Here is a 23,752-nt window from a genome sequence, read left to right on the forward strand (position 1 = left end):
GCAATGGATGGAAAAGGGAGAGCATCAGGGAGGATTTACCCGCTCCTGTTCTGCCGACAACACCTATCTGTAATATCACTTTCGTTTTAGAAACATAACGTGATTCAATACAAATTTCATGAAAGGAGAATTTACAATACTCTAAACAATCGTCAAAGATTACCCTTACCATTATATGAATTTGTTAATCATCATCTTCAAAAGCAAGTAAATGAAACACCTACCTACAATCTGCACTCAAAGTACCTTATAAATGACATATTCCACCTATCTTCTCCCGTCCATGTTCAGTAAATGACATATCCCACCTACCATCTCCCCTCCATGTACAGTAAATGAGATATTCCACTTACCTTCTCTCCTCCACATACAGTAAATGAGATGTTCCTCAGCACCAGTTCCCTGTCCTGCCGCTATCAGAGGCTGTAGTTGAGAAATTCAAGCCTGCCTTTGTCGGGCCAGTTCAAGGAAAGCTGTCTCTTTCTCAAAACTGCCTAAAAGTTGATACAGTGGAACATGATTAGCTAGTCTGGACCCGGTGCGCCAAAACCAACAGAAAACCCCTAAACGGACGAATGACGATTCCTGTGGGACTTTGCCCATAATCCGTCCAAGACGGGACTATAAATTACTTAGTATTGAAATTTGTCTGGTCGATTCAGCTAGGAATGGCACGAATGCCAACCGTTCAAGCACACGATAGTTTTCAATAGCTATGGAACGTCAACGCCAATGAATACTCGTCTCGAGTTTACGCTTAAGTAGATTCTAATGGGCCCAAAACGTAAAAAAAACTGCTTAAAAATATGCGAATGACACACACCACACAAATCACACACGTATTTAAGAAAATGGAGGAAAAACTATTATAGGCACTGGATGGTTCATATGAACGGTGTGATGAATGAACCCCAGTGTCAGTTTTGACCATGACTTCATCTTATGACACACACACGTCCATACATGCCCTCAACGAAGGTGCATCCGGATTCACTCTTCCATTTCCCTACCGATCCCTGTTAGTTTAATGTTGAACCAAATTGTCGCCCAGCACATGGACTGCATGAGTTATCTCCCTTGCGCCACATCCCGTGTGTTTTGTAAGTCGTCTTTATGCAAGGAGTCATGGCCGTCGGCACTAGCACTTATTGACATGTCGGAAATTGACAATGAAGATGTCGTCTTCTTACTGTCATCTTTGTGCAAGGTGTCAAGGCTAATACCGTTTAGTCTCAATGGCAACTTTGCCCAAATCGTTGTTTATTGGTTGTTTATGTCAGGTAGAATATGCTGTTTTTCTAAGTTCTTGTGTTGGTTGTTCATGATACCTGCATTAAAAATTTATGGCAGTAATTGTGTATTGTGATATGTGCTGGGAGTGACAAAGGTTTGAGTAAAAGGACAATAACTCACTTCACTTGGATTGCTGATATAATGCTGGACTCTGTCCATGGACATGAGATTGACCTCCACCTCGCTCTGAGTAATAACCATGAACCCCAAGGAGGAATTTTTCTAGAAAAGGTAAATTGGTGAGTAAATGAGAAATAAGGCAAAGGTGGTCTTCTGTTTTATAAGAGCTTCCGAATGATGAAAAGCACAAAACGAAATAGCTAAAAATCTGTTATAGTTGTTTATCTCGAAGAGACATAACTGAGAATTCTAAACTAGTAGATCAATCTGTATGTTATTATTTTTGGAATTAGCAGCCATTTCGGATTTGCACATGGACTAAGTTTTGATACCAATTACACATCATGAGATAATGAACGAATGAACATATGTGAAATGCTTGCATTATCAAAATTAATACTTTAACGTCTACTAACAGAGCAGTTAATCTGCTGCATTATAAAATTAAACCCACTAAGAATAAAAAACAGCTTTCGAACTAAAAAAATGAAAATCAAAGGTATTACATCTAGTGCAAAAGCCGTCCCAAGCCCAACCAGAGCACCGGATTTGATTCCCTTGGTCAGATTCCACAGCAAAGATGTCGCACTGCAGATGACATTGCCAACTACCAAGAGGTGTATACCCATCCACCTGAGTACAAATGATTAAACCAATAGAGACAAGAACAAAAGCGTGAAACAGGAACAGTGTTTCTCAACAGATTAGTATGTGGAGTGTGTAAATTGTCAGTCACAATCCGCGTCATTATTAGGTATCAATATATATGAACAGATAGATGACTGAAAATGTGCTTTGTATGTAGTCTCAGAGGATGTTATTTTCAAAATGATGTTTGAGCAGAATCTAAATACCGTCATTGGGAAACCAATGCGAGTCAAGCCGTGTTTAAAGGATTGTGTTCACTGCTTGTGTTTTCTGGTTGTGTCCAGGGATTTTGTTCACTGCTTGTGCTTGCTGGTTGTGTCAAGGGATTGTGTTCACTACTTGTGTTTTCTGGTTGTATTCAGGGATTTTTTTCACTGATTGTGTCCATGGCTAATCTCTACCCCCATTGCAATCCAACTTGTACATATGAAACCCCCTGTCTCAGAAACCAAGATACGTATCCACCCGAACCTTCGAATCACAATTCCGGTTCTAATCTCCACCAGGGACCCCGGAGATCAATACTTTTCAGTTTGACATGGTGTACCTGCTAGGAACTCATTTTAAAACAGGTTTTGCCTTACGAAAAACGAGTCTCACCTGTGGGAGAACAGCCGGTAGAAGGCCACCCTGTTGTAGTTGTCTATACGGTCCTCAAGCTTATGGACAAATCTGTCTTGAGCCCCGTACGCCCTCACCACCTCCGCTCCCATCACCGATTCTGTGAAGTGGCTTTCAATGGGTGACCGTGTCTTGGATTCCAGATTCCTTAGCTGAGACGTGGACTTGGAATGGTACTTCTATAGAACAAAATAACCCACCCACCCACTATGATATAGAAAAGGGTACATAAGGGTACATGTAGTAGACAAAGAAGGAAAGGTTGCAGTTGAGATTCAGGTGTAGGTGGGAGAAGAGTTCTATGATCTAAATCATTATTTGGCCAATATGACTGTGGTTCATGTCCATAAAGCTGAAAATATTATATGAATCACTCGCACTACACAAATCACACACGTATAAATTTTAGAAATTGGTGGGAACGTTATTATACCCTTCCACAATATGCACAGGATGGTATTTATACTGAGTCAAAAAAGAAACTTCACTTTCTTTCTTCAGGGCACTATAAAAGAACAAGAGATGGTAAGATGGTTAAATTGTTATTATTTCATTGCTGAGATCTGTGTGATGTACTCGATACACTGACAGTGCCATAATCAGTTCCATTAGGCTACACCGCCGTTCCAAACCATGGGTATACAGAATGTCAAGTCACAAGAATAAAATTGCGAAATGTCTCAGTTCAATATCGTGTATGGCCGCCCCGCGCATTCACCACTGCCAAACACCGTCTCCTCATCGGCTGCCTGATGCTTGTGAACACGTGGTTGGGGATTCTGCGCCATTGCTCTTGCAAGGCAGCGCCAATTTCCTGCAAATTCTGAGGTTGGTTCCTAAGACCACGAAGCCTTCTCCCAAGTGCATCCCAAACGTGCTCTATTGCATTAAGGTCAGGGGACCTCGATGGCCAGTCCATGACGTTGATTCCAGCGTTTTGAAGGAAATTTCGTGTCAACATCGCGGTATGCGGCCGAGCATTATCATGCTGGAACTGTAGACCTGGGCCATGAGCCGCCATGAAAGGAACGAGTTCAGGGGTGAGCACCTGGTCACGGTAAGCAGCAGCTGTGAGGTTTCCACGGATGACCAGAAGTCGGGAACGGTTGTTCCCACAGAAAGCATCCCACACCATGCAACTTCCGCCCCCGAATCTGTCGACTTCCTGTACACAACATTGGGCATACCGTTCACGACGTCGTCTCAAGACTCTATGCCTGCCGTCCGCGAATCTGAGGGTAAACCTGGATTCATCGCTAAAGACGACTCGATTCCAGTCTCTCTGGATCCATCGGAGGTGACGTTGGGCCCACAGCAGACGTTGACGTTGATGAAACGGCGTCAATATCGGCCCACGATATGGACGTCGAGAATGGAGATTGGCAGCCCGCAACCGATTTCGAATGGTCTGTGAGGACAGTCGACCTCTAAACATCTCAGCCCTGGTTCGTGTTGCCGGCAGAAATCTGTCACGTAGGTGACGTAGGACGATTTGACGGTCTTCTGCTCGTGACGTCACACGTGGACGACCCGACCTTGGGCGATCAGAAGTGGTGCCAGTTTGTTGTAGACGACCTCGCAAGTCATACACAGTACGACGGCTGCATCCCATTGCTCTTGCGACGTCAATAACTGATCTTCCCGCTTGCAACATGCCAACAGCACGTTCACGTTGCACATTTGACAATCGTGGCATTTAAAGTACCGTTAGAACTGTGGTTTAAAAGTGTTTTTTCAATTCTTGAGGCCAATGCAAACACGTGCATATGAAGAAAACTTCGATGCGAAGATCACGTGATCGACTGCACGTGCAAAACCTGTTTTGGCACTAACGTCATTTGCACGACGAATGGATGGGTTTGAGTGGGTTTTGCTAACGTTTTTCTAGAGTCGAAACATATGGGGTCCCATTTCAGATACATAGATGTATCATCAGTGAAAAATTATTCATTATTTTTCAAATTACATTTTGTGAAGTTTCTTTTTTGACTCAGTATATTACGGTGTGAATAAACCCCAGTGCCATTGACTGTGAATTGATATAATGTTACACACACATGTTTCATACATGCCCACAAAGAGGGACATCTGTATTCACTTATCCCTTTCCCAACCGACCTTTTTAATGTTGAACCAAATTGACAATAACTCATTTCATTTGGATTGCTGATATACTGTTGGGCAGTCAGTATGACTTACGAACACTTGCTGGCTAAACGGGCAAAACTGAAAATTTCTATTCATTCGATGTTCGAAACTGGGTGCGGGGGCTTTGGTTTGGAAAGAAACCGATGTGTTGTAGAAAGTAGTGGAGAAAGCTGTTTACCATAGGTGTTTACAGACATATATATTTATCTAATTATGAACTGAATACGCTAGATGCCATGAACTTGTGTGGCAAGAGCATGTGAGCCATCTTTCCGAACATTAAATGGTCGTCACCCTTTTTATAAATTTATTCATGTGTAAGCACATATCACTATTAGTCCATTTTGCCGCTTCTCACCTGTATATATATGGTGGGCGGTGGGGTAGCCTGATGGTTAAAGGGTTCGCTCGTCGATTCCCCTCGTGGGTACAGTGTGTGAAGCGCCATTTCTGGTCTCCCCCGTCGTGATATTGCTGTAATATTGCCAAGTGCGGCGTAAAACTAAACTCACTTACTCACTATTACCAGCTAGACACTCACAATCACAGGCCCTCGCGTCCAATATTTTTATGATATTTTTATATATCATATAACTGCCATATATCACCAAAAGTTTTATGATATATTTTGTATATCTCCAAAATTCAAATACAAACAATAATACATTCAGATTTTGTAATTGTAGATATCTGAATTACAATTGGTCAGCAACTACAGCAAACTCTCCAGAATTCACAGCAATATCACAAATTGTATGCTAAACAATGTATGTATGCACAACTGTTGTCTATAATATGTTACAGTACACAGATTCCATTGCAGCATTTGAAAACCAAAATAATTAACTGGCTGAATAATTACTGATATCAAATTACATCATTCATGGCATCAGATCTTGGTTTATTTCTCCAAGAGTGTCATGCTCTACATTATGTCAGTATATGGCATATATATTATGCTCTGATACTGGCTTCAGGTATGGGTATACTAAAGTATTCAGGATGGGTTTCGTTGGTAGTAGCGCCCTTAATGCAACAGTTCAAATAGTGGGAAGTAAACCTGTCTCTTGCTTTCACCATAAAATATAACATTTTCTGTGCATTTGTTATCACCATGAGTATTTTGTGTTTTTATATATTCATCGTAAACAAACAATGTGTCAATTCGTTTTGTATACATAAAATTTAATCTGTCATGCTTATTACAATCTTGTGAAATAAAAAAAATAATAATGATATGCACATTTGTTCGTGATTTGCATAATGATTCCGACAATCGATGAGTATTGTAACATCCTGTGAAAAAAATACACACATGGACCATTGGAAGGTTATTTGCAAATCATATATGCCATATTGATTAAAAATGTTAATATTTTCTTCTGTATTATCCCATTTCCACCCAACATATTCTCCGATCACGCCAACAGTTGAAAACACTTGACTGAAATCAATTAATTCTGTCCTCAAATTGTTTGATCAAATAATGATGTATATATATTTCATTATGAAATCGGAAACCAAATGCATATTCTAATTCAACTTAGTATGACACGAGTTTTGATTCGTCAACGCCATAAATTTCCGACCGTATAATCAGCTTACGCGTCGCCGATATAACTAACTTTGCGGCTATATAACCGCCGGTATACGTCCCCAATTCGTCAAACACAGTACAGTTATCCCGTAAGTATGTGGCTTTTCATACAGACAAAATCAAGAGGTCACATATCAGAAGCAATGACAAACCCTACCATAAAATACCATCAGTATGAATCTAAGCCGGACACTTTTTTTCAAGAATGAGTTACGTTCCTTGAAGGAATATAACCTTACCTAATATTCATACATCATAATGTTATAAATTTCATACATTTCTAAACCAGTTATCATTACTGCTGTGGTTGAATATCTATTTACACAACTATAGTCCCTATGTATGTAAATGCTGTGCTGTTTTGGTGATTCGAATACTGTTGCGTGTTCAATTTGCTGTTTTTATGTATCCCAGCATCTGACGTGCAACAAATTCCCTTTCGGGCAAATAAAGTAATATTCATTTATTATTTAACAAGTATGCCAACAGAACGGTAATGGCCAAGCTTAACGTCCACGTCCTGGCTCTCATAGCGCTAAGATAGTCGTAAGCTAATGTTAACGTATGGCACTTACGACTATCTTAACGCTAAGAGAGCTTTGAAAATCTAGGCCCAGTGTTTTTCATAACTCATGGAAGAATGAACATTACTATTCTAGCGTTAAATCGTGCCACCGAGAATGTCCGTACAGTACAGAAGTAAACCACGTGTTTTGGGTATCAGATTGGTACATAATACCTCTGCAGGTGATAAGATGGCAACCCGGCTGTCAGGAATCAGCCGGTAACATGGCATCGTTGATCACTTCTCATAATATCAGAAACAGAAAAAAAAGTAAAGAAAGGAAAAACAAAAACTATTTTTTCGGATGTAGTTTATTACCTTGAAATTTAACGTTTTGAAAATTGAAGAAAATATGTTGCAATATCTAGACCCACTGTCAGCTGTTATTAACATTATATCCCTTTTTGCAAATTTATTTGAAAGATTAAATGTATTCAAGTAATATCTTATTTTCTATTTTTTTCAACAAATTTCGTCTGTTTTGATAATTGACACGTTTTCTTCATTGAAGCGCTGCATGAAAGTGGGTTAATAAAACACATCTACACACTGCACAAGGCATCGAAGGGAAAAGGATAACAATATAAGGAAAAACGACTTTATTACAGTGAGAGCGACGTTGGCTCTAACACCGTTATCAAACAAGTGATGGATAGAATGTGGGAGAGAGGCATATATACAAGTGTGAGGAGATGATTGTACAGTACAATGGGAATTAGGACTGCAGTAGTATAGAGAAACAGTGAACAAAAGCAGCACATAGCCTGAGGTAGATGAAACACGTGAAGGCTGCAGTATAAACAAAGTGATATTGAAGTCTGTAGTATGACTGATATGGATCATTGATGAGTTGATAGTAAGCAGAAGATACAGTACAACCAGAAATTATTGAGAATTTAAAGATTGTATTTTTTTTTTTTCCATTCATTACTCACGTATTAAATGTGAATATTAGCAGACCATAACTCCAGATTCAAAGAGAGGTGAAGAGTTAGTATTTTGTCAAGTCACCATAGGCAGCAATGCAGACTTCAATGCGGCGGGGCATTCTACTGATCAAAGAAGTTATAAAGTCGTAGTCCATGCTGTCCCAATATCGGACCACCTCTTCTTTCATTTCAGCAATATTTGTCAGATTTTCTTATTGACACTTTCCTTCATAAGTCCCCAAACATTTTCTATTGGATTTAGGTCAGGGCTATAGCTTGGCCAATCTAATAATGTCATATTTTGGGTCCGAAACCAGGCCTGTGAATGCTTTGAACGATGTTTTGGGTCGTTGTCCTGCTGGAAAATACAAACATTTCCATAGAACACGTGAGCAGATGGAAGTAAATGTCCCTCGAGAATATCTGTGTACCTCTCACTGTTCATATTCCCTTCAAATACACAGAGGGGCGTTGCCCCTAACACAGATGTGCCACCCCACACGTTAAATTTCGGACTGTACTTTGGGCGCTGATACAAAGGTTTTTCAGTTTGTTTGGTCCAGAATTTCAGTGTATTAGGAAACAGCCACACAGAACTTTCATCTGAGGAAATCACATTGTCCCAGTTAAACTTTCTATGCTGTAAGCACCAGTTCAACCTTCGTTCCTTTTGTTCCGGTTTCCTGATCGGTGATGGAATTCCTCGACTTTTCTGCCAACCCATTGCATGCAGCTCAGTTCTAATTGTCTCCTTACAGACAGCCACAGTTCCTCTATCAATCATATCCAGCCTTAAGGTTTCTAAACTCCTTCGTTTGTTTTTAGAAACAAGAATACCAACCCGCCTCCTTTCACCAACAGTCAATTGTGTGGGCCTACCTGCGCCTCCCTGGTGCTCAATGCCATATCCATTTGCAATATTTTTCAAAACACGATAAACAGTGTACAAAGGATCCCTGTTCTACGTGAAATCACTTTGGCTGATCTGATGTGCTTGTTATAATACTCTAAAATCAACTTCCTCCTCTCTATGTAGATAGTATACTGTCGCACCGCTGCTTTAGTGGCGGGGACGTTCCCACATTAAGTGGGTGGGAGTGAATGTTTGAGAAAGAACGATTTACATTTTAGCAATTTTCGCAGCAATATCACTGCGGGGACACACAAAAATGGGCTTCACACATTGTATCTATATGGGGAATCGAATCCCGGTCTTCGGCGTGATGAGCGAACGCTTTTTACCACGAGGCTACCCCCGCCTCCCCCTTTCTCCACATTAAGCTGCCACATGCTGAATGATACTCAAAACAGCAGCCCACTGTGTAATATATTTAATGGTACTTTGGCTTGGTATACGTTGTTAGGATTCTACATTGTCTAGCTTCTTGTCTCATTAACAGATACAAAAAGTGCTAAAGCGATAAACTTTAAACATATATGTTCGTTTTATCTTGTTTTTCCTTCATTTATAAACAAGGCCACACTGGAGTTCAGGATAGATAGGTCCTCACTAACCTGTGTGTAGCAAGTTACGACTTTGTGGAGCAAGTGGCCAGGCTCTATGACTTGGTTGATCATTATAGTCGTCAGTCATTGCTCTTAATATCAATCCTTAGACTATGTGGTCGATTATACGGTTTACATGCCACCGTCAAGAAGCCGGAATATTGTTACCAACAAAGAAACAAACATGTGACCCGTGAAGATCCGGGTTAGAATTTGTCTTCGGCAACCCATGTTTGTCGGAAGAGGCGGCTAAGGGGATCGTATCCCAATTGCGTAGATCGATGCTCATGGCGTTGGTCACTGGATTGTTTGATCAAGACTCGATAAGTTACAGACGGCCCAAGTACAGCTGGAATATTGCGGAGTGCTGCGTTAACCACACAAGCTAACGTTCGAACAATGACGATGCTCGCAATGGACAATACTTAATAGCACTGGAAATAAGTCCCAAATAATTCACTCATTAAAGGGTCCACCATAAGCAACAGTAAAGGTTTAACAAAGCAACAGTAAATTATAAAAGAAATTAATTTGGAACCATGGTGAAGTTGCCGCGATTGTGATAGACAGGCCTAGCAATAACATTTTGCCCGCCACACTCTGTTTTCTGTTAGTATGTTAATGCTCATCTTCAGACATCAGACATATCTGACTAACACTCCAAACATAGGGTTTGAAAAGATATTCATAAACAGACAATACCTTAGTTATCATAGTCAGCTTAAAGCAGGTCATCCTGGTCTGTATTTACAACTGGGGCTTCATCCATGACAGCCTCTAATATTTGATCAATGTCGTAATTTTGGGAGTTACTTTCGAAATATGGTGAACGGTGCTCTTTGATGGCTGGAATGATTTTTGTTATTAAAACCGGCACGGATTATAAGCATGTCTCACTTTGTACACGCATCTTTCATTTAAATCTACGGGCCTTAAATACTCTGATATCATCGCTTACATGTAACATACAGAAACCCGTCCCCATCAAGACAGATACCACGAGGAGATTCAAGACCATCCTGTTGTGTGTGAGGACATCGGCCTGACAAACTGACCTGACTCGGTCAGCTGAATCACCTTGTGGGAGTGGCAGGCTACAAGCAGGATATCTCCTGTGTTGGTTGTTTGTGATACCCCATGGATATATCAGGATAGCTCTGTCTCTTGTTGGAGTGTAGGTGAAAACAGCTTCTCCTTCACTGGTCACAGATACGAGGGATTTTACTGATCCTTCACTGACTATCAAGTTGTTATTTCTGGTGACATGGATACAGTCTGGATTCTTTATGACACCCGTGTTGGATAGACTTCAATATCTTCCCATGTCATGTCCAGTATGTCCACAGTGAGAGTGAGACTGTACCTGCCACCAGTCAGACAGGACCAGAGCAGGTAGTAGTACTTTTTCTTGTTTTGATAGTTGACAGCAGTACAGGATCTGGGGTAATATTCCACTGTAACTATTTCCTTACTGTCCGGAACACAGACAGCTACCCGACTCTCGCTTAGCTTTGCTATGTGAGAGAAGGACCATTGGAAAGTGGTAGATGATCACCATGCGTATTTGGTTTTGATGTGTAAAATGTTTTGACTCTGTTGTTCAAGTAATCTGCAACTACTGTTACTTTTATACCATCAACAGTCAACACTGTGACTTCATACAAGCAAGGATCCAAACTCTCATCATCTGCCTTACAGTCAATAGTGTGATGTAGAACAAGGTTCGACTGGCGATTGCTCACACCACGGACAACTTTAACCTTCCCCAGCTGTAGCTCATCCAAAGCTTTACTAAGCTTGTCCATGTCGTGAGTGAATACAACCCTTCCTGGTGCTGGTCGGTTGTCTCTGTCTCTGTTGTCTGTCGACTCCTCACCCACTGACTCATAGACGGCATACATGTCCATCTCACAGTTGGACGAGACAGCATTGGTTGTGAACTAATGCTGTTGCTGGTACATCTGCAGCTCAATCTCCTGGGATTTTATTTGTGCTTGTAATTCCTGTAATTGTTCATCAGTAGATCGGTCGACTTTATCAAGGAGTTGTTTTCGCCTTCCTTTAAAATCACTTCTACCACAGTCTGTCGTAATTTTCTGATTTTCATTTCCGACACTCAGCGCATTTGTCTTTATTTGTTTGATTTCAGATTTCTTGAAGATTACCTCATTTTCTGAAGTTGTCATTTTGATTTTCAGTTCTTGGTTTTGATTTGACAGGTATTCTTGACAACAGGGGTCAGGTTATCTAAAGTATCAACATCGTCACATTTCCTGTTTTTTATACTACAGCATGTATGACAAATGGCCACCCTACTATCGTTACAGAACAACTCGATCAGTTTGTCTTTGTGGATTTTACACATACGAAGCGTTGCTTAGCTTTTCTTTTGGTAGTATCAGACACATCCACAACTTCATGGTCACGTGACATTGGCATCATGTTGTGCAACTTCAGACATCCATCACAGAAGACATCGTCACAGATGGAGCACCAGGAGGTGGCAGGGGTTGTCTTCCCTTGTGTTTTGCAAACACTGCAGTTATTAACATCGCCAGCTGTAATAACAAACACTTTAGATGTTTACATCGGCATCAGTAACAGCAAACAGCATGGACATTTACATCGGAGACCTTAATAACAAACAGCGGTCATATCAGCCAGGTTTTTGTGCTGGCACACGGCTCCAGGTAATTTTTCAACATCAAGAGTACGTACTCCTTATTTTTTTGCAATATATGAGTACTGGAAAAACTTAAGAGTACATTTAGAGAACTGAATGGAATTGAATGGCGTATCGATAATGTTGTGTTTTGTTTCATATATGCACCACAACATTGCTAGTCAATAAACAATAAAACAATACTTTTTCAGATAAGTACGTCTGTAAAAGACCGTACACCATTGTTGTGGTGCGTATCTGCTACGTTTTCTAATTTATTTCCTACCGTAACGGGCATATTTTTTATTCGTACATACGCCGATACTGCCCTTATCTGGAGCCCTGCTGGCACATACATGAATAAATTAAAATTTCTGCGTATTAAACTGTGTTTGTTGCAGAGAAAGGATACGTGTCTGCTGATAGAAGCTTTAAGGTTGTAGACTGAACTTTATTACAAAGGTATTTAGAAATAAACTAAACAAAGTATTCTTAATATATCTGGAGTAACGAATTGTGTTTGAAAAGAAACGAGAATTGTGTTTGAAGAAACAATAAGGGACCATGCATAATTTATGGCTACGGGGTGATGATGATTTTTATGGAATAGCAAGTAGAATGTGAATGACATTCACCCCACCCCCATCCCCTACCAAAATTTATACACAAAGCAAGTGACCCCATGCCTGTCATGTTCAAAATCAATGCCCCCCCTCCCGAATTTATGGACAAAATTGCTGCTCCCCTTTTAAATCCCCCCTCCCCACTTTTTAGCCATAAATTGTGAATGGTCCCTGAGGTTATCCAAATAGTTTTGGGCGACAAAACCCTTTTCCATTTCATGTGAAAGCTCTGCTAAAAGCTGAGTCGATTGTACAGTTGTGACTAAATCCTGAGTATCGTTTATCGTGTGAATCACGTGTTTGGCACTGCATTCAGCAGTATGACAGCTGTACGGTGCAGTCTGGAAACATCTGGAAGTGTTTTTCGCCACTGCTATTGTCCAGTGTATCCATTCCATAATATGCTATTGGACAGATTAGTTACCTTCTGTCCCTGGTCCAAAGTCGTCCATCAGCCCCTGTATGACGTGGCTTGGTTTCAGCTGACTGACCCACTCCTCTACTGGACTGTCAGGGGTGGTCACCTTCGTCAGTTGTCTACAGGAGGGACATGGGATGGACTTGGCTTGTATTGCTTCAGGCTGTGTGTTGGTGTATTTCAACAGACAAGACTTACAGAATGTGTGATTACACTGAAGTGTGGCAGGGTCTGTGAACACCTCCGTACAGATGACACAGGTGAGGTGGTTGTCTGTCAGTTTCTTGGCGGTCGCCATCTGAAGTACACAGATACTTTAGTTTAGTCAGAGTCAGTTTTCAACTAGAATGAGGAAAACCATCAGTATTTGTCACAATACCAAATGTCAGTAACGTCTGTGACCAAAGAAACACGGGCCAACTTATTTCATGGCACTGACTGGGTATTGCCCATGCACCCAGCAAATCAGAACTCTCCGATCATCAACACAAATACCCATCCTCACTTTGCGTCCACCACCACGCCCCATCACCGTGTCCATTTTGTCATTCTTGTACTGATCAGCTATCACAATGTGCTATCTCGTCATGTTTCCCGACCAGGTCACGCAACCATACAGTGATCTAGCATCTCAATCAGGTATGTACAGATAGATAGGACCAAACATTATACGCCTCGTCCTTTGTGTTTATCCATCAGTACATACGTAAATGCACTTGTTGTGAGGTGAGGTGAGGTGAGGTGAGGTGAGGTGGCATGAAAGTGGGTTTAACGTCGTGCTTGAGAATATTTCGCTCATATGACGACGTGCATGCGTATGTATGTGTATGTGCGGCTTCTTGCACTAGACCAGACTGAAGCTGGTTTGATAGTGCTAGCCCACTGAGATACCATGCCGCAGTGGAGCGTGAATACTCCACTCAGACACAGTATACTGACTCCGAGCCGACCAGTCCTTGTTGTACCCATTAATGCCGAGCACCAGGCAGGGACAAACAAGTACCAATTTTGACGTCTTTTGGTATGACGCGGTCGGGGGTCGAACCCGCGACCTTCCGCTCTCCGGGCGGACGCTCTAATCACTACACCACGGAGGCGGTCGCACTTATTGTGAATGCAGGAAGGATATGTATTTTGTTCATTCCCTAATGTAACGAAATTTACAAATCTTTCATTTAAAATTTTACATGAATGCATCAAGCCCATCGTACAGCAAAGTAACCTAAATTAGGCATGCGCAGAGAGTTGTCATAGGACGTAACAGTTTTGGAAAAAGGGAGATAACTCTGGTTACTTTAGACATTTACCTCTCGTACGATGTAGACATTTACCTCTCATACCCTGTTGAGTGAAATAACAGGATAGACATGAAAATCATGCTGTGTCCTTTAAGGGATATCAGAATACGTACATAAATACTGCTTAAGGAACAACTGTTTTAATCATAAAGCATGGATAGAAAATACATATGAGTGAGGTCTAACCGAAACTAGAAGAAAAAAGGTGATTCAGTATAAGATTTCAATCTATAAGGTGCGACTACAAAACGTTCACGATCCTCTTTCATTACTTACACGTGTCAGTAGTGTGGTGTACGGGACTTCACGTGTGTGTACTCTATGGGATCAAAGGCATACAGTTGGTGTGTTTAGTATAGTATGATGTTCAAACAGAGAGCACCCTCATCAAGTTTTAATCTGATTAAGATATATCCTCGTGTATTCGCTGTTATAAGGAATATATTACACAAAGTTTGTAGATGGTAATTAAGTACATAGGGTAATCCTCGACAAATACCAGGAATGGTAGGGACGTTTACAATGTAAGTAGTGAATGTTAACATCCGAATGTATGTTTGTAACGTCAGACATAAACGAAACCACATTCCCCCATCCAGGTGTAATTCCCCATATCCATATATATAAGAAACGTTACCCTCCTACTAAATGAATTTGTAACTATTTTCAACTGGCGTTGTGATGCGTGGACGTCCATTTCTTGATCTGGCTACGGTGACCCTAGTCTGTCTGTAGCGCTGAATAAGTCTTATAACTGTGATACGGTAGCATCCGAGGGCGTTGGCAACAGCATTGTATGTCGACCCCATCTGAACCATCCCAATGGCTCTTTCTCTCTCTTCAGCTGTTAATCGTGGCATATTTCTCGCACTTGTATATCATATCATGCATTCTAGTCTCTCTTTGTACCCTATAGAATCATTCCACACGTGAAATTTATGCACATACTGTTTTAATATTGCTACGTTTAGGCGATTGATATTGCTATGTGTTAACAGAAAATGGAAAAATGTTACTTTGCAAGCATAAATGTTAACAAAGATAATTGTAGATGTTCCTAAACACTTTTTCACAATCTCAAAGATACGTTTTACTTGTTTTCACTAATACTAATCAGCACAAAATGTGTTAAAAGACTGAAATCATAGGAATAATTCTTTTACAATTTTACACACTCTACAACAGTTGTTTCTTGTTTTAATAGTTGAGAAATGGTGGCTTTGAATGGTTTATCTTTGGCTCAAAGCAGAATTGTATTTCAACCTTTCTGGGGACATCTAGATCACTGTTTTTGGTTTGTTTCGGCATGGTCGAAAGTAGGACAATTTATCTCTTCTGAAAAAGATGCATTTAGTTTTTCAGTAATTCATTAAGGAAGGAAGGTAACGTTTCTTTTGGCGTTTAGTGTCTATAAATAGACATACCTACCGACCCCTCCCCAACACACACACGCCCTGCCCCCACCCCCCTCTCCTCGTATGTCGCTGGCTGACCTGGTCCATGCAAGTCTATCGGGCTTGTTTCGTAAAGGGACACAACTCTGATGTAAACGTGTCTACTGCCACGATGCCTTGTCATTCGTCACCACTCGCCTCTTTCCGTAACCTCCAAGAAGATATTCGGCTTGTCCCGGAATAACACGAGTTGGTCACGCATGGATGCCTTGTGTATTTTTGCTTGCTTGCCTTGTTCAATGTCAGTTAATGTTGATTTCACAAATACTGTGTAGTAAGGCATCCTGGGGGGCATTCGTGACCAACTCGTATTATTCCGGGACAAGCCAAATAGCGACTCGTGCCCCTCTGGGAGGATTTCATATTGGCGCATGAACATCAGAACTACTTTAAACAGGAACGATAACTCAATTCTTGTTTGATTCCAATGGTACTTAATATCACCGAAGTATTCATACATTGTAGTGCTGTTTGTGTGTTTTAAAGAATTAAACCTTTTGATACAACTAAAAGAAGGGGAAAACTTATTTGTTACAGACTTATTCTCACGTAATTATTATCAGATGTTCACCTTATATTTCCAAATATATTTCTAAATAGGGTTTGATAATCACCATTGGGACTTGTTTTATTAAGTATGTAAATACAAGTTATCAAAGCTACATTAAATCCCAAAGCAGAAACTCAAAAATGACCTTTAAAAATTTCTCAAACTGAACATTCGTGTAACCTTTGCTGTCATACCCCAAGTGGAATATTAAATGAATTCGCTGAAAAATATATGAATGACCAAAAAAAATGTCAGACTAAAATATTCCCGGAGATGAGAAATATAGAATCTATGCCCAATGTTAAAGGTTAAAGTTGATCAGTTACATGCAGATATATGTTTAATATTATTGTTTTGAAACTCGAAGCGATTTAGAATTACTTTTCCGAAAATGTTGGAAGCGCACGTACAATCTCCATAGCAAGCCCGCAATATCGTCAGAAATACCCTCAGTTGGACCCATGAGAGCCGTTTTGTCAACACACGCACGTGCGTGTATTTGAATCTCTCACCGTCAATCGCATGATTCTTATCGAAAACTTCATAATAGGCAGCAAAATCCTGTTAGCTCAGTTCTTTGTACTTTCAATATGACGATATATATTTTTTCTGATTATTTAAACAATGCCATAATGCCATAATCGATTTAAGTACTCAGGATTATTTTTACCAAAGCACCGCGTTCTGATTGGTTTGTCGTATTTTCGCACATAACAAGCATCGGGAGGGGGACGAGTCTTCTTGGAAAGAGGCGGAAAGAGGCGAGTGGTGACAAATGAGGTACAACTGTGTTGAAAGTGGCTGATTGTGTTTCTTGTAACTGTGATACGGTAGCATCCGAGGACGTTGGCAACAGCATTGTATGTCGACCCCATCTGAACCATCCCAATGGCTCTTTCTCTCTCTTCAGCTGTTAATCGTGGCATATTTCTCGCACTTGTATATCATATCATGCATTCTAGTCTCTCTTTGTACCCTATAGAATCATTCCACACGTGAAATTTATGCACATACTGTTTTAATATTGCTACGTTTAGGCGATTGATATTGCTATGTGTTAACAGAAAATGGAAAAATGTTACTTTGCAAGCATAAATGTTAACAAAGATAATTGTAGATGTTCCTAAACACTTTTTCACAATCTCAAAGATACGTTTTACTTGTTTTCACTAATACTAATCAGCACAAAATGTGTTAAAAGACTGAAATCATAGGAATAATTCTTTTACAATTTTACACACTCTACAACAGTTGTTTCTTGTTTTAATAGTTGAGAAATGGTGGCTTTGAATGGTTTATCTTTGGCTCAAAGCAGGGTGTATTTCAACCTTTCTGGGGACATCTAGATCACTGTTTTTGGTTTGTTTCGGCATGGTCGAAAGTAGGACAATTTATCTCTTCTGAAAAAGATGCATTTAGTTTTTCAGTAATTCATTAAGGAAGGAAGGTAACGTTTCTTTTGGCGTTTAGTGTCTATAAATAGACATACCTACCGACCCTCCCAACACACACGCCCCGCCCCCACTCTCTCCTCGTATGTCGCTGGCTGACCTGGTCCATGCAAGTCTATCGGGCTTGTTTCGTAAAGGGACATGACTCTGAAGTAAACGTGTCTACTGCCACGATGCCTTGTCATTCGTCACCACTCGCCTCTTTCCGTAACCTCCAAGAAGATATTCGGCTTGTCCCGGAATAACACGAGTTGGTCACGCATGGATGCCTTGTGTATTTTTGCCTGCTTGCCTTGTTCAATGTCAGTTAATGTTGATTTCACAAATACTGTGTAGTAAGGCATCCTGGGGGGCATTCGTGACCAACTCGTATTATTCCGGGACAAGCCAAATAGCGACTCGTGCCCCTCTGGGAGGATTTCATATTGGCGCATGAACATCAGAACTACTTTAAACAGGAACGATAACTCAATTCTTGTTTGATTCCAATGGTACTTAAAGGAGAATACGAACGAAAACAAAACTTTTGATATATTGTAAAGAATATTCTAAAAGTCACATTCCGTGATTAAAATTGAACAAAAAGTTTGTAAAATAGCAATAAAAACACAAAAACGTACTCGTATTTCCGCCTATTACGGAAACACCCGACAGTTAATGAGCAGAGGGGTTATCACGTGACATGACGTCATAAATGCCTGTTGCTGATGGCTTTCTCTTTGATTTTACCTCACAACTTAACAGTGTCCGTGGATTCTGAAGCAGTAAAAGATGTTCCTGATGTCATTTCTGAAATGGATGTTAGACCGTATCAATACGATCCGATTTTACCTCTTGCAAAACAATCTTCCACTGAAGATGAAGAAGAAGAATCAAGCGAAACGGAGGCACCGCTTGAGGTCAAAATACATTTAAAAATAGACCATATCATATAACAAGATTATTATTTGTCAGCAAAATGTCATAAAGTTCCAGCCAGCAAACTCACCCCTATAAATATATGACCAGTCACTAAGAATTATTTTTGTAAAAATGTGATTACAGTTCATTTTGTGTCAAATGGGTGACTGTAGGGTGTCTTGGATTTAAAAACAAAATATTTATGCTTCAGACGAGGGAGAAAAAAATCATCTGCTTCAAAAATTACACTGGAATTATTTTGTTGAAAAAAATTAGGATCCTAGTTCTCATTAATAACGTATCAAGTCTCGATACAAGATCCCAGCCTGGTTGAGCAGAGATAATATTCGCGACGCAGCTAAGTTATTCCCCGAAAACTGGTGAATTATAAAATACTAGTAAGGACAACGTATGTTTGGTTATGGAAATAGTTATGGTACTCGGTCATAGCCTTAGAATGACATCTTGTCAGCCAATGAGAATACAGAACAACTTTCACGGCACACACCACTGACAAATAGCGAGTCTGATGCCGACGTGCGTAATTGGACAAAATGGAAAAATATGAAAGCAACAAGTACTTTATGATTTGCCGTTGTAGTCGGCAATGTTTCGAGTTGACTGCATCATTAAGGGGTCCTAACCGAAAAGACGTTAAAGCGAAACATTTTCAAGCTCATGTGAATTCACTTACTGATTTTGATAATATATATCTAATGTGTACCAGTCGAACTGCCCCAACCACAAAATGCCCCAGCAAATTTGATCATTCATTCTAATTTGTTCAAATTTATTTATAATGATTGAATACATGCCGTCATTGCATAGTTTTTGTCAACTTATTATGATATTATGTTCTTCATATAAAGTTATTAGGAAGTAATATTTCTGATAAAAGTTTCATTAGTAAACTCATAACTATGTATATACTTATATATGAAGAACATAATATCAAAGTTGCCAAAAACTATGCATTTATGGCCTATATTTATTCATTTTTAATAAATTGGGGCATTTTGACTACCCCACTGGGGTAATTTGACCAAATTTGCTGGGTCATTTTGTAGCGGGGGCAGTTCGACTGGCAACCGGACTTGATCTAATTTATGTTAAAAATACCACTGACAGTAAGTTGTTACAGGGAATGATGGAGTATAAATGAATCTCGTGGATACGTTTTCCTTCTTCAGCCTAGCTTGGGGATTTCCATACCCCATGCGTGCATGTCTCTTTCATATGCGTCCGACTCGGAATGATCGGCGCATTTCTCCTGCCGAAATCTGTCATTTCACTTGGAAAATGGAAGAAATGGTGGTTCTTTCCCATGTTCGATGATGCCGTGTATACCCAGGACACGCAATACACCATCGTACCATTTAAAAAAACGACAGAAACAACACGATTTGTACTACTGTAGCGCTTGGTCTTTGGCAATATGGCGGACTCCAGGCACATTTGACGTCACGAGCGGAAAGGTCACGTGGGTTCCAGCGAAATATGCATAATGGCTGAAGCTGAGATTTACAGAAACTGTTTTCGCGATTAAAACATAATTATACATAATTTTTAATTGAAGATTTGGGAATATGTTTCTGATGACTTTATCTTTCACCCAGCAAATTATTGCAATTCACTCGTATTCTCCTTTAATATCACCGAAGTATTCATACATTGCAGTGCTGTTTGTGTTTTTTTAAGAATTAAACCTTTTTGATACAACTAAAAGAAGGGGAAAAACTTATTTGTTACAGACTTATTCTCACGTAATTATTATCAGATGTTCACCTTATATTTCCAAATATATTTCTAAATAAGATTTGATAATCACCATAGGGACTTATTTTATTAAGTATGTAAATACAATTTATAAAAGCTACATTAAATCCCAAAGCAGAAACTCAAAAATGACTTTAAAATATTTCTCAAACTGAACATTCGTGTAACCTTGCTGTCATACCCCAAGTGGAATATTAAATGAATTCGCTGAAAAATATATGAATGACCAAAAAAAATGTCAGACTAAAATATTCCCAGAGTTGTGAAATATAGAATCTATGCCCAATGTTAAAGATTAAAGTTGATCAGTTACATGCAGATATATGTTTAATATTATTGTTTTGAAACTCGAAGCGATTTAGAATTACTTTTCCGAAAATGTTGGAACCGCACGTACAATCTCCATAGCAAGCCCGCAAGATCGTCAGAAACACCCTCAGTTGGACCCATGAGAGCCGTTTGTCAACACACGCACGTGCGTGTATTTGAATCTCTCACCGTCATTCGCATGATTCTTATCAAAAACTTCATAATAGGCAGCAAAATCCTGTTAGCTCAGTTCTTTTTACTTTCAACATAATCGATTTAAGTACTCAGGATTATTTTTACTAAAGCACAGCAGTCATTTACGCGCGTTCTGATTGGTTTGTCGTATTTTCGCACATAACAAGCATCGAGAGGGGGACGAGTCTTCTTGGAGGTTACGGAAAGAGGCGAGTGGTGGCGATGGCCTGGGGGGTTGACTGTTCCAGCAATAAGATCTCAGCAGCTAATTGACATTTTACAGACATATACAGATGTAACTGAAATTGAATATGTTGGGATATGTGGTTACCAAGTCTACTTTCGGTATTGAAACGAAACTTCGGTACACATACCAACATAGGTAAAACCAGGGAGACTATATAACGTTGTAGATTATCCCTGGTAAAACACGATAAAAACATGAGAATAGAAATCGTAACACGGTACTGTTACAAAAAGTAATCTTTATGTTTGCATAATGTTGACTAAATGTTTGACATACCTCAATAACTACACCGTTGTGAGCGGCCTGTCTCTCCGCGCCTCACTTCCTGGTATTCAGTCTCTTGTTTATCACGTGACCTGTCTTCGCTCACGTGATGTCTTGACGGCGGGTATGCCACAACCCATACGTAATCCCCCATATCCATATATATAGCCATACCCCACCCCAGCACACACGCACGCACGCACGCACGCACGCACGCACACACACAAGGGTGTGTTTTCAATGTAGTGATAAGATTGAGGTTGAACGTCATGTACTGTTGGAATGTCCGCTGTACGATGATCTACGTGAAAGTTTATATGATGTGTTTCAGCTATCCCAACTTCCTAGATTTATGTGATAATGAAAAAAGGATTTGACTATTTAAAGAACATGTTTATTTTACAGCCAAAACCTGCTTTTATATACTTCAAAGATGAAAACATCTTTTATATGGCAAATTTCATATTGTTACTTTTATCATATATGTCACTTCTATGTAATAGTCTCTCTTAACCCTTAAAGGGTGGCTAATTTTATGTATATGTGTGTATATATCTGTATATTTACATGAGGTGAGACTTAAATAAAATATCTGTCTGTCTGTCTGTCACATGCCCTCATCCCCTCACCTGCCTGGTCCACGCAAGTCTATCGGACTTGTTTCTTAAAGGGACAGAATTCTGATGTAAACGTGTCTATTGCGATGATGCATTGACTGTTGTCGTTTGTCTGCCTTGCTCCGTGTCAGTTAATGTTGATACCACAAATACTATGTAGAAAGGCATCCTGGGGGTAGACTGTCTCGCAGTTAATTGACATTATACACATATATACAGATGTAATACGACTTTAATATGTTGGGATATGTTGTTACCAAGTCTACTTTCTGTATTGAAGTGAAACTTCGGTACACATACACATAGGTAAAACATGACAAAAAACATTTCAACAGAAATCGCAACATGATGCTATTACAAAAAGTAATCTTGTGTTTGTATAATAGTGCCATATTGATTAAAAATAGTTAATATTTTCTTCTGTGTTATTATCCCATTTCGACCCGACATATTCTACAATCACACCAACAGCTTAAATACCATGGACTGAAATGAATCAATTCTGTCCTAAAATTGTTTGATCAAATAATTATGTATATATATATTTCATTATGAAATCGGAAAACAAATGCATAGTATATGGCTTTTCATACAGACAAAATCAAGAGGTCAATTATCAGAGGGCGGTGGGGTAGCCTTGTGGTTGAAGACCCGGGTTCGATTTCCCACATGGGTACAATGTGTGAAGCCCATTCCTGGTGTCTCTCGTCGTGATAATGCTGGAATATTGCTAAAAGCGGCGTAAAACTAAACTAAATCACTGAAATATCAGAAGCAATGACAAAGCTTATCATTTAACACCATATTATATGACTCTAAACCGGTCTCATGTTTTCAAGAATGGGTTACGTTCCTTGATGAAAGATAACCTAAACAAGTATGCCAACAGAACGGTAAATAGCCAAACTTAAACGTCGACGTCTTGGCTCCAGTGTTTTCATAGCACATGGAAGAATGAAAGTAATATTCTGGTGTTAAATCGTTCCACCGTAGATGTTTGTACAGTACAGAAGTAAACCACGTGTTTTGGGGGTCAGATTGGTCATTAAATACCGAAAAAGATGCGATTTAATACATGGATGGTCAGGCAACCCGGCGGTCAGGGCGATCAGGCATAACATGTCACATGACGTCTTTGATCACTTTTCATAATATCAGAAAGTGAAAAAAAGAAGAAAAGAAAGGAAAAACAAAACCTTCTATTTTGTGTTCGAATTACTAGAAAAAAAATTGGGACGAAATCTAAATATTGTTTTTCGGAAGTAGTTTATTAACTTTAAACTTCACGTTATTATTTTGAGTGAGTGAGTGAGTTTGGTTTTACGCCGCTTTTAGCAATATTTCAGCAATATCACGGCGGGGTCACCAGAAATGGGCTTCACACATGGTACCAATGTGAGGAATCGAATCCGGGTCTTCGGCGTGACGAGCGAACGTGACGAGCGAACTATGAGGCTACCCCACCGCCCCGGTGTTATTTTGAAGATTAAAGATGTTGAAATATGTAGATCAACTTTCAGCTTTTATCAACAACCAATCTTTATTGCAAATTTATGATACC

At 39.8% G+C, this 23,752-nt stretch overlaps 1 protein-coding gene across 2 annotated transcripts; it reads right to left on the bottom strand.

Annotated features, from left to right (window-relative positions):
• Positions 1 to 6: 6 nt before the first annotated feature.
• LOC124277005 (multidrug resistance-associated protein 1-like) lies at positions 7 to 21,879 on the bottom strand. 2 transcript variants are annotated; one of them, XM_046712661.1, is made up of 6 exons: positions 21,587 to 21,879; positions 2,662 to 2,861; positions 1,920 to 2,046; positions 1,414 to 1,515; positions 354 to 494; positions 7 to 67 (listed from the first exon to the last, which is right to left on the bottom strand). In XM_046712661.1, the coding sequence occupies exons 2-5, from the start codon at positions 2,772 to 2,774 to the stop codon at positions 417 to 419; spliced, it is 420 nt and encodes a 139-aa protein (XP_046568617.1). In that variant the 5' UTR covers positions 2,775 to 2,861; positions 21,587 to 21,879; the 3' UTR covers positions 7 to 67; positions 354 to 416. The 2 variants fall into 2 exon arrangements, with proteins under 2 accessions (XP_046568617.1, XP_046568616.1); XM_046712660.1 differs by lacking the exons at positions 7 to 67; positions 354 to 494; positions 1,414 to 1,515; positions 1,920 to 2,046; positions 2,662 to 2,861 and adding exons at positions 11,750 to 11,985; positions 13,137 to 13,428 and having other exon boundaries at positions 21,587 to 21,692.
• Positions 21,880 to 23,752: the final 1,873 nt, after the last annotated feature.

Source organism: Haliotis rubra, unplaced genomic scaffold (assembly GCF_003918875.1).
Source record: "Haliotis rubra isolate DU_JTF1 unplaced genomic scaffold, ASM391887v1 Scf2166, whole genome shotgun sequence".
Lineage (NCBI taxonomy): Eukaryota > Metazoa > Mollusca > Gastropoda > Lepetellida > Haliotidae > Haliotis > Haliotis rubra.

Bases quoted from the DNA above. Each gene is read 5' to 3' on its own strand.
- LOC124277005 (XM_046712660.1), bottom strand. From the start codon at position 13,428: ATGGCGACCGCCAAGAAACTGACAGACAACCACCTCACCTGTGTCATC. The intron at 11,986-13,136 runs GTAACTAATCTG...TTGTTATTACAG, and splicing joins CTTTGGACCAGGGACAGAAG to CTGGCGATGTTAATAACTGC.